At 42.5% G+C, this 20,562-nt stretch overlaps 1 protein-coding gene across 2 annotated transcripts in view; it reads right to left on the bottom strand.

Moving 5' to 3' along the window:
* KIF14 (kinesin family member 14) overlaps positions 1-20,562 on the bottom strand; it is a 64,019-nt gene that overhangs the window by 24,208 nt on the left and 19,249 nt on the right. For both annotated transcript variants that reach the window (XM_019491208.2, XM_059728442.1), the window contains 9 exons: positions 19,657-19,775; positions 16,793-16,965; positions 15,777-15,924; positions 15,583-15,646; positions 15,138-15,322; positions 11,871-11,973; positions 11,498-11,658; positions 2,743-2,890; positions 1,273-1,425 (listed from right to left, as the gene is read on the bottom strand). In XM_019491208.2, the coding sequence (XP_019346753.2) occupies positions 1,273-1,425; positions 2,743-2,890; positions 11,498-11,658; positions 11,871-11,973; positions 15,138-15,322; positions 15,583-15,646; positions 15,777-15,924; positions 16,793-16,965; positions 19,657-19,775 (1,254 nt within the window). The remainder of the gene's footprint in view (positions 1-1,272; positions 1,426-2,742; positions 2,891-11,497; positions 11,659-11,870; positions 11,974-15,137; positions 15,323-15,582; positions 15,647-15,776; positions 15,925-16,792; positions 16,966-19,656; positions 19,776-20,562) is intronic.

Consider the following 20,562-nt stretch of genomic DNA (forward strand, 5'->3'; position numbering starts at 1 on the left):
ATTCTGGTCTGATCTTTCTACTGCAATACAGGAAAGGTTTCATTACTGTAAAGTTCCAACAATTTTTTACTGCATACACTGAAGTATCTCGTATTTAAACTGGTGACACAGACACCACTTGAAAAGCAGAAAAGGAGCAACTGTTTGGGAGCCTGCATTAGCTGTTACAATCGAACTGTTACCTACGTGATCCTGTAGCAATATAAGTTAACTAAATTGTTCTAACTTTGACCCCAGATGAAACGGGGTAAAAGTTACAGTGGTTCTGCTATATTTTTTTCATTACAGAATCATGCAGACATAACAGGTAGACTGTAACAGGTGATGTTGGTATTCTTTGAAATGTCTATAATTGTTGACTCTATTCACAGCCCAAGATAGCCGAAATGAAGAAAACATTCCCTCTTTCAATTAAGATGTTTAAATGGCTGTTTTTCATTGCACACGTTTAAAAATTAAAAACTTGCACTGCCTTCCTGGAAAATAATGAAGGTGTAACAAATATGAAAATTTAACCTAGAACACAATGCAAAGGTGTTACGTTCTAATTATTCTATTTAGTAAGAATTCTTTACTTAGTCTCCTTTCACGCTTAACTTGTGAAACAATTTTGAAAGTAACCTTGCTCACTGAGATCTTTTTCTAAGCATGTAACATGAAAAAGCGCACCTGTCCTTGCACTTATGCAGGAAACTACCACTTCTGGGGAGTTTAACATTTCCTAAGTTAAGGACATTAACAAAGTGGTCATCACTACATAGAAAAGTGATTCTCCACCTTAAGTGCTGCAGCAGATGGGGTGGCCCCAAGATCTTTTTAAGGGTGTTGCAGGATGCCATGCAGTGTTTGCGCTGTTAGGTGTGCAAATGTGATTCACAAAATAAACCCAAAGATTTCAAACAAGAATTCATAGTGTTAAAAACATTCTAACCTGCTGTGCTCTGAGTTCTTTACAAAAAAAACAAAAACGGTTCTATTATTTTTCCATAATCAAACAATAAATGAAAACTAAAAGCTGGCATTTTCCCAGGGGTGCCTTACATCTAAAAAGCTTGAGAACCATTGACATAGACTACAGATGACTTTATTACTGCTCAGCTCCTAAATAGCAGCTGATTTAATAAGAGAACAGGTTCCAGAGACTAAATAGGATATCAGTCTTCATAAGATCATTTGAAAAAACTATTTTTAAAAGAAGCAACAAAGTTATACAATTATTTAATGGTTTATTTAAAACCTGATTGATTGGGCAAAACGCATTTTAAAGATGACCTGTTTCGTGGCTAATGTTTCCATTTCCAGGCGCTTCTTGTTGAAACACACTTCTAACTCAAGATGATGTTTTGCTTTTTCCAGCTCCTGTATTTTGCTTGCAGCCTTCTGGTTATTCATTTCTTGTATTTGTTTCCTATGAGATTCATCTCTCTAGAAAAAACAAAAAGACAGAATGAAGGGTTCCTGGTAAACCTAAATTCCAACCTACCTAATCTATTCGCAAAAGATACATTTTAGCAGCTATTTCTTTTTCAATAGGTGGAGAGATAAGGCCACTAAAGATCATTCACAGTAATCCAGTCCTAACAACAGAAGGGGAAAAGGGGTGGCTACAGCCTAGACAAAAGCCTTGTATACTATAGAATTGTTAGCATGGTGATATAGCTGTGATGGTCCAAAAATTATGAGAGAGGCAAGGATTTTTTTGGCAGTATCTTTTATTGGACTATCTGTATAGTCAAGATAGTTAGACAAGCTTTTAGACGTTGCTTTCAAAAGTTTGTCTAACTTAAACCCCAACAATGCAGTTTGTCCAGTAAAAGATATCACCCAAAAAATCCTTGCCATATATCCTATAACACACGCCTGTTATGTTTATTACTTTGCCAGCCTACATCATCTATTGAAGCCAGAGTGTACAATGCTGTATAATACAGGGGTAATCGACTGCCAATCCTTGGGCTAGATGCAGCCTGCAGAGCCATGCCATTCAGCCTGCAGGAGTCCCCACAGATCTGAACATTTAGTGGTAGGGGAGCAATAGCAACAATTGTTGTTCCACTGCTGCCAAACTTCCAAACCTGTGGGAAGCCCTGCTAGATCAATGTGCGGAAGTGGCCCAGGGCCTGATCCATGCACATGGGGACCAGCTGGAGACAGCCTGGGGCTATAGGTGGTAGCACAGGCCCCCCATCTTGTGGTGGGTCAAGTAGAAGTGGCACAGGACCCAATCCTATCACACACTGCCCGATTCAGCCTGTGGAGGGATCCTGTACTACTCATCCAGCCCCCTGCACCAAAAGGAAGTACCACTAGGAAAATAGGATACAATATATTCTTGCCTCAAGAAGCATGCAAATTAGCAATCCTGTAAGAACAATAAAAAAAAAAATGAACGAGTACAGTATAGATTAAATGCTTTATGAAATGGAGATGAGTTTTTCTAAATGGTTTATCTACTCATACAACATTTGAAATAAAGAAAGATACAAATAAAAATGGTTTGATTATTTCTGATTCACCCCCTATGCAAATGGAAGTATATTAAGTTATTTGGAAGAAAGAACTCTTATTCTAGAGTAATATTGTCCACACGCATAGCATACAGAGAGAATCTTATTTTGCAATTACTCCTTTTGTACATAAGGGACAGAGCCTGGTATTCATGAAGTGAGAGGCTACTCAAGCAGGACACCATAGAAAATTACATGCTATATCTTTTCATTTGATTATGCAATAGCAGCTTACCAGTTCTGCTTCCAGTGATTTTATCTTGCTTTCATAAACTTTTTTTTGAGATAGGAGTTCTTGCTGAGCCATTTCTTTTGCAATTTGGATACCTTGAATCATTTCTTCCTTAGCTTTCAGTCGTGCCTCCTCAATTTCTGATTCAAGCCTAAGGGTCAAGGAATTTAAAAATTTAAATGTTAACTTTTAACCTGCCTTTTACAGCTCTCTCAGAGAGATTATATTATTCCTTCTGTTAAGAATGTATTGCATATCCAAAACCCTTTGATCTTAATAGTGGTGAATTTCCTGTTTATTTTAAAAGTATTGGTGTCCTGCAGAGATTCAATTTCTTAAGGCAAAACATACATGTGATGAAAAATAGGGTAATCATATCATATTTTAGTCTCAACTAATACATTTTAATCACATTTTACTCCAAGATTTGTTTTATTAAGAATCTTTCACAATTAATATCCACATGAGAGACCGACAAATCAACACTAGACTGGAAGAACTCAACATTTAGTCAAGGAAGACTGCAGAAATCAAGCATGTAGTCAAGGAAGACTGCAGAAATCAAACATGCCATGAAGGAGCTAGTGGAATGGATATCACACCTGTGGGCCAGTAAAACACCTTATCACCAGGGATCCAGGTTTTCTGTTTGCTGTGAAAAAACATGGATCTTCTCCTTTAAACGCAGGGGACAGAGTTCTAGCATGCTTGGGGCTGGGGGGAAGGAAGGGGAGTGAAGTGGGATGCAGGGGGTAAGGGGTGCCACCTGCATGTGTGCAGGCAGCCAGGCAGGGTGTTGGAGGCAGCCAGGCAGGGTGTTGGAGAACAGCTCCCATAGCTCCCTCCAGGTAAGACTATGGTGGTAGAGGGCAGAAAGGGGCACAGGCGACAAAGCGGAAGGGGAGGTGCCCCCATGCAGGGCTGCAGCCTAGTCAGACTAAGCTCCAGGCAAGTGGTCTCCCTGGCCCAGCAGGTGAGACCCAGTGCAGGAGGGAGTGCTACACTGCCATGGCTGCCAAGGTGAGGTGCCCCCTGCCCACCTGGCAGCAGTGGGGGCACAACTCCATGCCATTGTGCTCACCTTGGAGGCCATGCCCCCCTTCCCCACACACCCACTCAACCCATTCCCTACAGATTCACCCCCTTCCTCACACACTGGGAGGCTGGGGCCTGGGGCAGCAGGTCAAGAGTAAGGAGCACCAGCAGAGCCAATGGGCTCTGGGTCAGGAGTAAGGGCAACAGCATGGGGCACCAGGCACAGCACCAGCATATCAGGGCTGCTCAGTACCACAAAGCAGCAGGGGGGACAAGTTCAGCTGGACCCACATCCTGGTGAGTGAAAGGGGCAGGGGGAGCTCTGCCATGATAAAAACAAAAACAAATGCCAAAACATATAGGTATTTAGAATTTATTTTATTATAATGATTGAAACACTGGTAGGCTTCCAAATTGCTTAAAAATTGTAAATATATCAATAAAACATTGTATGCAACTGATGCAGATAGATAGATAGATAGATAGATAGATAGATAGATAGATAGATAGATAGATAGATAGATAGATAGATAGATAACCACACTAATCATATGCAACAAGTTGCACTGATATACCCTTGTGGTAGAGTGACTAAGATCAAATATAGCATTTTTGGCACCAAGGACAGGGTGTCAAGGTTGACTCTGGCCACCACAGTGCTGACCTAGTATTACAGTACCTCTTGACCCAGTGCCAGTTTGGAGGTGGCCGAATGGATGGGGCTCCTCTTTAACAGCATCAGATGTGCCTCCCTGCACATCAACTGCAGGAAGAACTCAGTTCTGGATTCCAGCCTCATCATCCAGGGCAAGCAGATAAGGTGCCTAAGGGACAGCGAGAGCTACATCTACCTGGGAACACCCACCAAACACTGGGCAAAGCAGACACAAGAGACCACCCGTGGAATCGTGCAGAACGTGCACAAGCTGAATTTGTCCCTACTGGCCCCCTGGCAGAAGACAGATGCAGTGAACACTTTCTTCATCCCCCACATCACGTTCATCCTGAGGGAATTGGTGGTCCCCAAGACCCTCCCCCCCCTCAAGAAGGTGGATCCCGAGATCCGACAGCTGCTTAAGAAGTGGCTGCACCTCCGACTGTGGGCCAGCAACAAAATCCTGCATGTCCCGTTGGTAGGGAGGCACCAATGTGCCACATGGGAAACCTCTGCAATACCACAATGGTCACCCACACCTTCCGCCTCCTGATCTGCCTGCCCTGAAGGAGAAACCCCCAAGAAGATTGCAAGGCAGTCCACCAGACATGACCTAGCCACCTTCCTGAGTGGCTTGCTGGAGGGCGAGTTCAGTGGAAACAGCAAGGTCTCTGCCTTCCTGTGAAGCCAAGCCCACAATGCCACGCGCAACCTTGGGAAGCACATTGACTAAGCCTAGACCTGGAACGAGGAATGACAAAAGCTGGAAGTATTGCTGCTCTTGACCTCCAACACCAACTGCATCGTGACCCCACCACATTAGGACCTTCCTGGAACAGTTCTTGAAAGACACCATCCGAGCCAAGTATGCCAGCGACCTAAGGGCAAAGCCTAGCCAGGGCAAGGTCTTTGAACTCACCTCAAAGTGGGATGCTAGCAACCACTTCATACCCAATGGGAGCTTCACCTGGTTTGTAGACTGGCACTTCATCCACCATACCCGCCTCAACTGCTTGTCATTCAGCAGCGCTGCCTAGTACAGGAACCACAACAAGAGGTGCCGACACTGCAACTATGAGGCAGAGACCCTCCCCCATATACTGTGTGCCTGCAAGCTCCATGCCATATACACCACAATGCCATCCAGGACCAGCTGACCAAGGCCATCCCAGCCTCAGCAGGGACTATGTTCATCAACCACACCGTCCCAGGCTATAAGACCGGGTGTGCCCAGCCACTGTTGTAAAAAATGAGGACAGCAAGTGCATTTACGATGGTAGATGTCACCATTCTGTTCAAGAACTGGTGGCAAGCTTTCGTCAAGGTCCATTAGCAGAAGCGAGAAAAATACCAGTCACTGGCGGACACCCCAAGGAGCCAGGGATACAATACGACAGTCAAGGCACTGATCATCACGGCTCTCAGAGTATGGGACCCCAGCAATGAGTGTGTCCTGCATGCCTGCTGCATATCCCACCAGTACTCCAAGCCTCATGGTGTCCAACACCATCCACTGCTACAGGGACATCTACGTGAAGGACATCACGGGACAGTGCCACTATGTGGACCCCACCACATATGTGACAACCAGAAGCAACGTGGTGAAGACTGCTTGACCGCCCCCTGCCACTCCGCTTAACTAACTCTAAGGATTTTGTCCATCCTGGACTCTTCCCAACCCCCACAACTGTATGCCACATCATACTATCTGTAACCAAATGTGTGCTTTTTGTAAACCACCTCCAAACCTGAATAATGCATCATTGTGCAGGTTCTCTGATATATTCCTGACTCTATAAGCATCGTGTTTCCCCCCAAGCTTTTCTCCCTTCCTACTCGTCTCAGTTGGCTGCGTGTTTTGATACGTAATTTAGTTACATTCCCACCCCTACCCCTGCTATATAACCCCTCGCCCCTCGTATTACTTTCTGCCTTGACCTTTTTTAACTTGAACTTTAACATTTGTGGTACCAAGGGGAGGGTGTCAAGGTTGGCTTTGGCCCTCATGGTGCTGGCCTGGAATTGCAGTACCTCCAGGCCTGGTGCCAGTTCCCGGAGAACACCCACCCTTTTTTTTTTGATACACACAAATAAAATAAAATAAAATGGCTTTCATCACTATATTTGCCCAATTTTAGCCATGCGTTTTATAGGCACGCTCACCGTTGACTGTATTTAAATCAGCTTCATGGATGGTTTCCATTACGGAGTTCATGCTGCTTTGGCAGCACTTTCATGATAGACAATGTATTTAATGAGGTTTCCCTTAGGGCTGTGCGAAATTTCAGCAGCCATTTCATTTCAGAGGTGTTTTGTGATATTTCAGCACCTGAAACACCAAATCCGAATCAAAACGAAAGAAACATCTCTGAAACGAAACAAGGCATCCAAAATGTTTCAGAAATGTTTCAGAAAATATGTCAGCGTTTTGGAGCCGGGCTTGCAGCGAAACAGCTGTACGCTGCTGCCCTGCCGTGCGACTGGGCTCCGGAGGGAGCAGGGATCCGTGCCAGGGGTCTCCTCACGGCCACTGCTCCGGCAATGCGGGGCTGCACGGGGCGGGCAGCAGAGGCAAGGAGACCCCAGCGTGGATCTCTGCTCTCTGTGGAATCAGGTCGCATGGTAGGGCAGTGCTAGTCCCTGCAACATGACCTGGCTCTGCAAGGAGCAGAGATCTGGGGCTGCACAGGGTAGGCAGCGGCAGCAAGAAGACTCCAGCGCAGATCTCTGCTCCCTGCAGAGCCGAGTCACACAGCACGGATCAGCAGGTTTGCTTGCCGTTCTGCACTGCTTCCCTGATCCACGACCCAGCGTGACAGGGATCAGAGATCCATGCGGGGGTCTCCTTGCCTGCACAGTCCTCCCCCTCTCCTAAATGAGCCACCCGCAGCCCCATCCTACTCCCTGCTGGGGTCCTGCAGCCCCCCGCCCCAAGCCCTGCATGGCTAGGTAGGGCAGCGCGACACTTGCAGCGCGTTCGAAACAAATTCAGAAGAGATTTGTCAGAGCCAAATCTCTGAAACAGATTCGGCCAAAACGAAACAGGACAGTGATCCGAAACACCAAAACGAACCACTGTCCTCTGAAATGGCTGAATCCAAAACTGAATCAAAACATAGACGTTTCGCACAGCCCTAGTTTTCTTGTATGCAATTGTAAGATGAGGGGCTTTTTTATGCTGATTAGAGAAAAAATAATTTTACTTTATATTCAAGTAAATACAGTATTAAAAATAATCTTCATTCAGCTTTATCCATGTTTTTTATGCATTTTTTGAAGGGGGAAAGCCCTACATCTATGAAAGATTCTGGATACCCAGTCTACATTCCACAAAGCCACCCTACAAAACACTGTATGCAGAAAGCCCACAGATCACCACACAAGTCCACAAAACCAGCAACGACCCTAGACACACCAAGGAAGCAAAGTCCTGCACTTAGGATGGAACAATTCCATGCACAAATACAGGCTGGGGACTGACTGGCTAAGCAGCAGCTCTGCAGAAAAGGACCTAGAAGTTACAATGGACTATAAGCTGAATATGAGCCAACAGCGTGCCCTTGTTGTGAAGAAGACTAGCGGTATACTGGGCTGCAATAGTAGGCACGCTGCCAGCAGATCGAGGGAAGTGATCCTTCCTTTCTATTTGGCACTGGTGAGGCCACATCTGGAGTACCATGTCCAGTTGTGACCCTCCCCCCCCACTAGAGAAAGGATGTGGGCAGATTGGAGAGTCTAGCAGAGGGCAAGGAAAATGGTTAGGAGGCTGGGATATATGATTTATGAGGTTGGGAGAAGTGAGTTTATTTAATCTGGAGAAGAGAAGACTGAGGGGGGATTTAATAGCAGCCTCTAATTACTTGAAGGGTGGTTCCAAAGAGGATGGAGCAAAACTGTTCTCACTGGTGGTAGATGACAGAACAAAGAGCAACGGTTTCAAGCTGCAGCAAGGGAAGTTTAGGTTAGATATTAGGAAACACTTTCTCACTCAGAGGGTAGTAAAACACTGGAACAGGTTAGGTTACCCAGACAGGTTGTAGAATCTCCATCTTGGGAGGTTTTTAAAACCTGGCTAGACAAAGCCTTGGCTGGGATGATATAGCTGAGGATGGTCCTACTCTGAGCAGGGGGTTAGATTGGATGAACTGCTGTGATCCCTTCCAACCCAAACTTTCTATGATAAACTCTCATCTACTGTCAGGCCCTCAAATACCACTGCATCTTCTCCGAGAACATTTGTGACAACCCACTTCACCAACATGAAAAGCGCCTTTAACTAGCAAGGACACTGCAGCAGATCAATAGATTCCATCTATGAATGTGCCATGCAAATAGCCTGCAATGGCTTACTTCAATACTGGAAGAAGATTCCCTTCACTCATACTCCTCTGGTTGTTACATACCATCCCAGACTGGAATCTGTTAGAAGGACCATCAAACAAGTTATGGCCTATAATTGAAAAAGTTCAGACTTGAGGGAAGTATTGACTTCAAGCAACCGGCAAACCTGGCCCAACTCATCAGCTAAAGCAAAATCCCCTCCAATCACAAGACTCCAGATGGGACACAACCCTGCCTCAACAATAAATGAACCTATCAACACATCTCCAGTGCCACAAGTGAAGACCCCTCTCAACAAAACCATCAGAATCCATGCACATCACGCAATGTAGTGCATCTCATTCACATGCGTCCATGCAAACTGTGTGAGTGAAACTAGACAGGATTTACACACCAGAATGAACTTTTACTGAAAAGATAATAGACAGAGACACAGGAACATAGATAGAGCTATATTTTTCACAGAACAACCATTTCTTCTCTGACCCAACAATCTTCAAGCTGAAAAATAATTTACAAAACATCTCCAGAAGATAGGCCTGGGAAGAGTGATTTGTTATTCTATTAAGACCAAATTTTACCTGTCTAGCATAGGCAATGCCTTTGTGGCTCACTACAGCCTTACAGATACTGCCAATCATTTCCTTGAACTGCTCAGGTAATTGCCCCCAACCTCTTCTAGAAAGATCTGCTTTGCCGCTAACCCGTTGCACCTGTCTATACCTCTTCATTACTAGCTCAAAGCCCTCCTCCATCCCTCCAAGCAGACTGTTTGTATTTGCATGGAGTCCTTTTATTTATTTTAAATTTAGCTTAGCCTGTGTCTGCTTCTCCTTCAGACATGGGGAAGGGCACTTGATGCCCAAAGGTTCATCTAACAGCTCTCCCAACTATACCATTAATCCAGTAAAAAAATAGCACATAAAAGCCTTGCCTCTCAGCATTTCCTGGACCAATTACAGCTGAAACAACACTCCGGATTCTTTATAAACAGAATAATTTAATTATTTGTCACAAAGGAAGAAGCTATGCAGGAAAACTTAAGCCTAAGTGCTATTCAAAAAGTGTGATATATTTCCAAAATAAAAATAATACATTAGAATCCCATTTTAAAAATCCAAACAATCCACAATTAGAGACTACAAAACAAAGTTTGCAGTAAGAAAACAAAATAAATTGCAATATTCTTTATGTGCAAGCATACATTTACATTTATTCAAGTTAGATTTAGGACTTTAATGTCATGCTGCTTACTAGGGGAACACGAAGCGGGCCCTGTGTGATTCGGATTCGGTCTGAATCAGGGACAGTGATTCAATTTGTTGATTCAGATCACTGTCCCTGATTTGATTCCGAATATGAAGATTCGATGCTGATTCGGAGAGTCAGCAATTCAGACGTAGACAGAGCTTTAAGAGTTTTTTCTACGTACCTTGAGGTAGCAGGTGTGGTTCGTGAGTGCTGCAATGCTGGGGTGCATGGAGCATCCCACAGGAGTGCAGGGGGGCCCCTCCACATGCTCGGCAGCGAAGCCACAGTGGTTCAGAAGCACTTCCAGTCCACTTCTGGGTCTGCCAGGGAGCATGCTGGGTGGCTCCCCCCACGCCTCCCTGGCTTGGTGATCGGCCACAGGGGACCCCAGGTGCCCCCCAGGAGGCACCAGTCACCAACCCGGGGGAGCGCAAGGGGCCCCCCAGCGCACTCCCTGGCAGACCCGGAAGTAGACCAGAATTGCTTCTGCTCCACTTCTGGGTCTGCTGCTGAGCACGCTGGGGAACCCCCCCCCCATTCTTCTGTGGGACACTCCATGCGCCCCAGCATCACAGCATTCATCAGTCGCTGCTACCTAAAGGTATGTAGAAAAAACATTAAAGCCATCTCTATGCCTCAATCTTTCCGAATCAATTCAGAGGGTTCCGATTCAATTCAGAAAGATTAAAGGGTCCTCTGATTTGATTCAGATTCAGAGGTTTGGCCACTGAATTGGGCCAAATCGAATCAGGGACCAAAGCTTCACACAGGCCTAATGCTTACTTCTCCTAAAAATGGAGTGCATGTCTTTTACATATTGGATGTTTATATCCTTACATTCCATATTTCACAAAAAAACAGCTTGCTGCCATAGCAGAAATAATCACAAAAAAGGCTGAAAGGGTCTCCCCTAAAGGTCTGCTAGTTCAGCTGAAGGCAGAATCATCTCCATCTCAACCACCAACATAAATATTTATCTAACCTGCACTTAAGAACTTTCTATCTGTGCCAGGTGGTGAAGTACTGGAACAGATCATCTAGGCAGGGTGTCATTGGAAGTTTTTATTACTAAATCTAAATCTCCCTGGGTGCAATTTAAGCCCATTACTTCTTCTCCAGTTCTCTGTAATGCTCAGAAGACAACTGATCACTATCCTCTTCATAAGAAGACTTTTTTGTATTTGAAGGCTGGATCAAATCACCCTTCCATATTCTTTTTTTTTGTTAATATGTCATGTTTCTAGATATCTGATTACTTTTGCTGCTTTCTTCTTCTTTCCCATTTTTCCACCTCCTGGGTATGATATGAAATTGAATACTCACACTTGGACACAATGCTCCAGGTGAGGCCTCATTTGAACCAAATAATGTGAAGAAGAATCACTTCCAGCTGCTGGTATACAAACACTCCTATTAATATAAACTAGGGTGCTCTTTTATGCATCTTATTTTCAGACTGGGAGAACCAATACTTACTGTGACCTTTGTGCAACCAGAAGTTCATTTTTTGCAAATTCAAAATCTTTTGGACCATCACTTGAAAGAGTCGTTCCACAAGATAGCCTTTTTACTTTCTGAACTTCTACAGGATGATTAAACCTAAAATAATGGTCTCCACCAAGGATTACACGATCACCCTGAAAAAATACAAAAAAATCTGTAGTTCTCTAATTTTACAATAAATATACAGTAAAACAAACGTGGGAAACAATAAGAGATCTAATACTCTTGTCAAATTTAACCATTTCAGAGCATTCTCAAAATCTACAATCAAAGCCTTTAAACCAGTGCTGGGTGTTTATTAATATGCAATATGTAAACAGAGTTAATCTTTTGACAGTCAACTTACATGGTGCAGAATTGTTCGGTCCAAAATTTGTTTCCCATTAACATATGTCTTTGCTTCTCCCAGGGGGGTAATACTCACGTTACTGTGAACATTTTTGATAATGCTGAAAACAAAAAACATTTGTGACATCAACAGGCATTGTGAATTTAAAATAAAGTTTATAGACTAGAGCACATTATAGACAGACAGACATGCAACTTATGGCACTCTCTCTACCCTGAGTCATTCATTTCTCTGCCACATGCTCAGTGCAGCATCTAGCTGGCAGCTGCCACAGCCCTTCCGGCTCTGTGACAAGGGCAGATCTTTCACACCACTGCTGCAGCCTGAACTTACACTCCCCCCACATAATTCAAGCTAGCCATTACCAATAGCAACAAAAATCAGAAATAACTGGCAGCAATAGTAAGTGGAGACTGTATTAGGAGGGAAGTTTGAGAGCAGCCCTTGGCACAGACCCAGGAGGGCTGGGATGCTGCAGATGGGATCAGCATCACCATTTTTAAAAGGTTGTCTAAATTATCAGGGGTGACAAACTTGTAGCATGACTGCCACAAGTGGCCTGGGGCACCATACAGCAGATCAGCAAGGTAGTAGAGAGTACAGTGGCAGATAGGGAAGGAAGCAGAAAGCAAAGTAGTAGATCAGGCAGAAAAGAAGAAGCATAACACAGAGCAGCAGGCCAGGCAGGGAGCAGAGGACTGGGAGCAGAAGGCAGGAACAGAGAGATCAGGCAGAGGAAGAGGATTGGAATGGCACTCAGGGAATGCGGGGTTAATTTGTGGCATGCTTGCCAAAAAGCTTGGTTTCACTGTTTTAGACTGCTTTTTCCCCCCAGAAAAACTGATAGTCTTCACACTAATCATTCATTGCACCATGTAGCAGGACACTAAGGTGCCTGCTACTGAGAGAGCGCGGAAGACTCCTCAGGTGCGGTTCCCAAGGCAACGGGAGCCAGCAAACAACCCACACCTGCCAGCGGTCAGCTGGCTATAAGAGGCAAGACCTGGCTCACATGAGAAGGAGGGGAGCCGAGACCAGAGGCAGTTGCTGACTGGCATCTAAGACAGTAGGAGTTCCCTACCAATGGGGAAGGATAAGGAAACTCCTGGCCAGGAGAGAGAGAACCTGAATGCCAGAGCAGCATTGGTCACTGTGGTAGGAGAGAAAACCCGTTTGTTTAACACCGGTGGTTTGGGTGAGGCTATAAGGGGATGGAGGAGGCCTCATAGGGGACTCACGATAGAGTGAGGACCCCAGCCCCAGTGAGGGCACGGAGTTCGGGGGTACAGACCCCAGCTCCACAGAAGAGCCCCGGTGAGAAGGGCGGCACCGCAGAGGGAAGAGCCCCGGTGAGAAGGGCGGCACCGCAGAGGGAAGAGCCCCGGTGAGAAGGGCGGCACCGCAGAGGGAAGAGCCCCGGTGAGAAGGGCGGCGTATAGAGAAGGCCCGCAAGGCCTAGACACGCCGGACACCCGGAGCAGGAGAACTGTGGCCAAGTGGAGGAGAGGTAGCCTCCCTACAAAAGAAACATATCATCAAAGTCGTGGCGGGTGAGAATAAGAGGGTGCAAATCTGAAGCTTGGCACAGTAGAGGAGGCGGCAAGGGCTAGCACGGCAAGCCTGCCGTCCCTCCTGTTACACACCACATTCCTCAAGTATATTGTTTTATGACTAACAGCCTTCATTTTAAATCAGAAGTAACTTTAAGTATGAAGAGATCTGCTACTAAAAAAGTCAGAGCAATTTTCTGCCATCTGAACTGATAAAACACATTACCTTTTATATATTATTTTTCACTAGTACATTTAGATTTTCTTGTTATATAACAACTGGTTCTAGACAGATATTCACATGGTAAAACAGTTCTACAACCTGGCCAGCTCACAGATAAAAGTTATTTAATTCAGAAATTTTAGCTATGATGAATAATACAGAGAGGAAAATATTGAAACATGATGAAAAGAAAAACTACAATGGCATCTAAATTTTAGAAGACTACATTTTCTATTCACATTTTAGAAAGTTTATATATACACTTTTCCTAAACCAAAACTGAAACTTTAAAGATGAAAGCTCCTGCTACCTTGTATAGTGGTCTCCTTGGTCAAAAGCCTCTCTACCAAGGGGCAAGGGCAGAGGGGAGCAGATGGAGGTGAAAGTGGGCATTAGATTCCTATTTATGGATAATTAACATGCATGTTCACCAAAACATTTTTGCCCACAAAAATCCTTAGTGAGGGCTAGCACAGTATTTCTCAACTTACAGACTCCTCTATGTATATAAAATATCACAAAACATTCAGTAACCTGCATATCTTCTGCGTGTTTAATTGTATTTTATTGTTTCTCAACAGGAATGAATCCATTAAAATGTTTTTCGTTTGGTATGGAGCAGTGACCCATAAACAAAATACTATTCTTCTGTCAGCTAGAATCAGCATTGTGCTTCAAAGAAAAAGTGAACAATGGCCAATTAAATATGATAAAACATGAAGACTTAACACTCATTGCCTTTTCTACATCTTTCACTATTTAAAATGGTCTAATCCTGACATTATAATTAATATTTTTTGCTTATTTTTAAAGTGTTACTTTTCATTCCTGTATAGAACTGATAATAAAATTTATTTTCATTTGAGATATTCATGTATTTATATTTTGCATTTCCTATTTTATATTATGAAACAGCTCTCTGTAATATTAGTCATTCAAAAACATTATCACCTCACACAAAGGAAACTGACTTCCTTTTTAGCTGAGATTGAGAACAGCAACATAATCCAGATGACTGGGACACTGAAAAATTCTGTGATCATTCCAAAAAAATGCAGAGAGTATTTTAATGTTTTATAAAACTAAGCAAAGTACTGATCAACTACCCTAATAAGTTCCTCACTTTAAGCACTTGGATAGTCTTTAACTCAATGCAACTCTATACAAGATTGAAGTTAGGCACATATTTAAAAAAACAAAGTATTTAAATGACTTCTTTCAATCCTTTGATTAAAGTCAAGTTGCATCAGAATTGTGTGACCTTCCCATTCAAAGTGAGAAGTTACAATACATAGTACCATACAAAAACATTTCTTTCAAAACTTTCTTTCCTAAGCAGACAGTTTAGCTAGGCTAATCCTAAAGACACAAACAAGATTACTATCCTGACAAAGATCAAACATACTTGAAGTAGTTAACTTTTTTTTTTTTTTTTGGGGGGGGGGGGGGGGGAGGAGGAAGAGCAAGAGAGAAAAAGACGGTATCACATACCAGTGATCATCAGCAATCAGCACTCCAGAAAGCTGAATATCATGAGCTGAATTTGGTTTGTACTTTCCAACTGTAGTTTCTCCTCCTTTTATCATGTATAAGAGCAACTCAGAGAGCTGGGGATCCTCATTGAGATTGACAAGGTTTGGCAAACGATTGTCCATCTTGAATGTAATTCCTGCTTTCTACGCAATGGATTCAGAAAAAAAAAATATTTGAGATTTGTTTATGTGTAACGATATGTATTTAAGGAATAAAGTGTGCATGCCCTACACATGTAATTTTAGAACACTAACCTGAAGAGGATAACTAATATTGACTATTCCCTGCAATAGTTGTGTAGAAGAGGGAAACTGATTCTTGGGACAAACCCAATTCTTCACACTAAGGTGTTTATTAGTATAAAACTTGTCCTATATAACCATAATTTGTATAAAAAGGGTACCTGTAATTCTTTTGTTTCTTCAAATTTTCTTTTTTCTGCTTGTTCAAGTTTTTCTTTCCAGTCCCTTAGCATAACATGAACACATACAAACACAAAAAAATTATTTTAGAAAAATAAAAATTAGATTTAATAGAGTAGGAGAACTACTTTGCTATTTCTGCTAGTTGCCATTTCAAAGACATTCACTACCTCACCTCTGCATCTCTGCCATATCCTTGTCTTGCTGGTGTAGTTTTCCCCTTAAAGATGTTATTTCCTGCAGATAACGTCTGTATTTTTCAGGGTCAGTCTTCTGAGCATTTTTCTGAGCTGCTCTCAGTTTTTCAATTTCTGCTTTCAGTTCTAATTAAGAGCAAAATTCATCCATTACACAAAATACTGGATGCTAGATTAACCAATGTTTAATTAAAAGCAACAACAACAACACCGTATCCCATTTTATCAGAGCTCTAAGGATTTTATCCTAACATGGAGTGTTCCTTGGGATTTTGTCAATATAAAACATCCCATTCACTCCTTAATTTGGGGAAGATTGGGAGTGTGGGTGGGAGGGGTGGGGGGAGAAGAGAGAGCAAGAACAGTTTTGAGGTTTATTAATTTATTTTTAACAGAAATACATTAGTGTTTTATTACACTGTACACCTGAAATTCAAGGCACCAAAACAGTTTGCATCTTGTTAGTCTGAAACACTTTAGAGTTAAAAAGTGTCTTTTATATATAGTTAATTTATTTTTTGTAGTTAAAGTCTAGTATTCACTCATCTATCATGTATTTCTCCAAAATGGTGATAACACTGGCAACAGCAGCTGAAAGGAGCTGCTGGCACCAGAACTGCCAAGAAGTGGAGTCTGGCTGCTGTGCCACTCCAACCCCACTACATGCCGGGAGGGCGGTAGGACTGGCTACACATGACACGGCGCGGGCTGCCCCCAAGCCTGGGCCAAGGGACCCACCACAGGCCAGATAAAAATCCTTGGCAAGCTGAATCCGGCCCATAAACCATGTTTTGCCCACCCCTGGCTTAAGCATTAGTAGGCCTGAATTTCTTAATGCTAATTATTCTGAAAAAAAACTAATTAGAAACAATATTAAAATGAATCTCTCTCAAATATGCAATTGTTACAAGAAGACACTGATAGTAGGATCTATTTAGACAGTAGATTAAAAATGCATGCAAATAAAAAATAATCCCACTGATATCAGCCTTACCTCGGATTAATTTAGCATTCACGTCTTCATTTACTTTGGCAATGTTGATTATCAAACAGGCTTGCTTAGCATATCGAAGAGTGCTAAGCGTTTCCTCTACATAACTGGCAGCTGGGCTTATTGTGGAAATCATAGTAGTTTTTGAATTTCCACCTAAACTTTCCTTTAACAACCTTCATTAAGAAGAAAATGAAATGGCATTTATTCCCAATGCTGAAAGCAAAATTTACCCCTACAGTTCATAATGGATTACATACTATATACATACAAATATAAACAAACAAAGAAACCCTTATGTTTACTATTTGGTTCAAGATGGTTTTCAAATCAACTAGAAGCCATCAGAAGGAGCAGGAGAAGACTTGAGATACATGGCCCATATCTCAAGATATCTTAATTCCCTCAAAGTGTAAGATAAACTCAACTACTTTTTTCTGTAATAAATGTGACATATTGTTTAATTCTTTATGACTCATAAGATTCTTACTGTCACACACATTTCTACAGCACCTCCACAGCCACCGTTCATCCCATCACCAGAGGTGGGTCCAGATCTGGCCCACAAGGAGCCCAGCAGTTCAAATCAGGTCTCAAACAATTTTGACACACTTGTTTTAAGAGTTACATAAATAAATCACAGGTCAATTTTGAGCCAAGTAACATGTCAACTATTTTGTTTGTTCCTTTCTTACTGACAATACCAAAGTAATACCTGGAAGGGACTATCATGTGGATTAAAGATTTTTTATTGTATTAGATTTTTAAAATTTGTTCTTGTATTAAAATCTCATGCCAAACTACACTATCCCTGTTATCTCCTCATCTAAACAATTTCCAGGTTTTTGAGCGCTGTGCAAAACAATACATCTTGCCAAAATGGATATTGGAAGCATACTGGGAAGGATAAAAAGCTTGCCTATAAAGTTATTTGCTTTGCTCCCTTCAGGCACAAGCGGCATCTTTCCCTCTATGCTTAAGTATTATCTCCCTCCAGGTTTATTGTTTAACTATTGTTAAAACTGCCAGCAATGGAATAATTCCATTATCAAAAGTTCTAATCTATCTTTGAAAAAAAATCCTATTAGGGTACTGCTTACCTATACCAGCTGATTTAAAAATGACACAGATTATCCTGTTATCCAAGATGAAAAAGCAACAGCAGAAATACTACTTGGATGAGACTATAAGGACTGCTCAGTTGGACAGCAATTCATGTTCTTAAGGTTTTGCCTTAATCTTAGGAAAACTAGCTGATTCCCAGGTGATCCTACAGAACTAACAGATGGGAAATGAATGAGTATCTCATCATTAGAGAAGGAAACCTGGGAACCGGGGATAGCTAATGAGGAGCGATTCCCACCCATGCCTTCACCCAAAGACTGTATTCTTGCCTCCTACCTTCCTTTGCCACTGAGACAATCTGGCTATCAACCTGCTATAAAACATTACAATAGGAGGAGAAAGAACCACCATGGAGTTAAAATGATTCATGCAAAAAACAGAAAGGCAGCAAGGAAAATATAGACAGAGTAGAAGGTTGCTTGCTTTTCCATGGGGAACAGTTACAGTGCTCAAGATCCATGAGAGGTTGTTCCTTCCAGACAAAAGACATACACAACAAAGGGTAGAGACAGAGGTAACATTTGAAGCACTTCAGCTGTAGACAAATACATGGCCCTCTGCCACACCTCTAAGCTAAAGCACTTCAATGTCACCTCAGCTGCATGCAGCAATATGTTCTCCAGCCAGGAAGCATGACACGGGCCTGCTTTGTCCCCCAAACTGTGCCCTGCCCATCCCCACTGTCCCTTCCAGTTCCAGTGCAAAGGGCACTCTGGGAGAGTGAAAGCAGAGAGCATCTGCAGACAGTAAAGTGCTCATGGACACTCAGCTGCACTCACCAGAATGCTCTGCACCCCATGGTCTTAAAGAGCAGAGCAGCAGGCTGCAGCAAACCCTTTCTCATCCCCTCCCACCTACCAGAACATTCAATGAAGAGCTGACTGCCAGTGTGCACTCCACCTCCAGGGTGCCCCTCAACCACAAGTGGGAGAAGTGTGGAGCATCCATTCTTCTGGTTCCAGTGGAAGGACACTCCAGGAGAGCAGAGGTAAAGGACACAGGAGAGCTCTTGTTGACAGTCTACCCCACTCCATGGCCAGGGAAGGCAAGAAAGGAGATTGGAGCAGCATGGGATGCTGGAGGATTAAGCCCTCCCTTCTTGTACCCCATACAGCATGCATATGTAACCGAAAACACTTCTAAAGAGTAGGGGGGGGTTCCTACAAGGTTGTTTTGGAGCATTTTGCCATTTTTTAAGTCTGTCCAGTCAGCCTTTTAGGTGCTTCAAATGTTATATCTATCCATACCCAGAAAGATGAGGGTGCTGTCAAAAGGAAAAAGTACTAGAAAACTGATTTCCTCATCTATAGAGCAGAAAACTAAGGTTCCATGCATTAGCTTCCAGAGTACCCAGGACGTTTAAGAAATAAATAAATAAATCATTCACGATTATATCAATTTTGCAAATGGTAAGAAAAGCCCATTGGACAGAGTGAGGCATTACAATGCTACTTCAGATGTTGAATCCACAGTCCAAGACAGATGGTTGCCATTTAATATCTAATTGCCTGCCCCTGTACTGTGTAGTACAGGGCAGGCAATTATTTCAGGCGGAGGGCTGCTTACTGTATTTTGGCAAGCCATTGAGGGTTGCATGACAGGCAGCTGGGAGCAGATAAATATTAATTTTCTAAATTTTTTAGGGGCCCCATGGGCTGAATAAAATGGCCTGGCAGGCTGTATACAGCCCGCAGGCCGAATTTTGCCCACCCCTGGTGTAGTGCCACTGGATATATACGTACCATGTAAGGACAGATTCCCGGTAAGGAATGAAAATTCTCTTCCCTTTTTGAGTCTGCTCAGAGAGTGCAGAAATGACCTTCCCAAGAGTTAATAATGACTTATTAATACTCACACCCTCCTATATAAAAAACACAAAATAAAAATAAATTCACAGTATAATTCTGAAAATGAAATACTTCAATTTATATTTTTACAGTCCAATTACTAAGACTAGAATGTACTAGACTGGCAGCATCATCTGATAAAGTAGCCTGGATCTAGTTGACTATATGACACAAGTACAGTCCCTGACAGTACCATCTTATGGCAGATTTAATTAATTTACTTTGTCCTAATATTCGTACACATGTAGACTGAGACACTTTACTGTGGAGCTAATTAGTCAACTCTGCAATAAAGCACACATCTAGATGCACCCATTTTGCTGTAAACTAGGGTGGATAAAAATCAACAATTTTTTTTAAAAATATAAAAAAAACCCTCAGATTTTATTTAAATTATATATTTTTTAATTTAATCGTATTTTTTGTTAAGATGCTTTAAAAAAAACCCTATATAAAGTAAGTTTTAACTTAAGATATGTTAAAGCTCAAAGATATCACCATGGAATAGGGATGATAACTTCTAATTATATACTATTTAAGACAATATATTTATGTAATCTTTTTAGAAAAGTTTTATAAATAGATCACAACAGGTCATAGACTATATCAGGAGCCCAATTTTATGGGGTTCCCAGAGGCTCCTGTATAGATTAGTAAAGTTTAAAGAAAACCACTGTACCCAATGGGACTCAGCCTAGAAGATCCCATTAAGCATTTCTGCTTAGTTTCAGTTCTCAAACTGTGGATTTGTGTCTCTAGAGATAACATCCTTGTTAATAGCAGTATAGGGAGATGAGAGAT

Source organism: Alligator mississippiensis, chromosome 5 (assembly GCF_030867095.1).
Source record: "Alligator mississippiensis isolate rAllMis1 chromosome 5, rAllMis1, whole genome shotgun sequence".
Lineage (NCBI taxonomy): Eukaryota > Metazoa > Chordata > Crocodylia > Alligatoridae > Alligator > Alligator mississippiensis.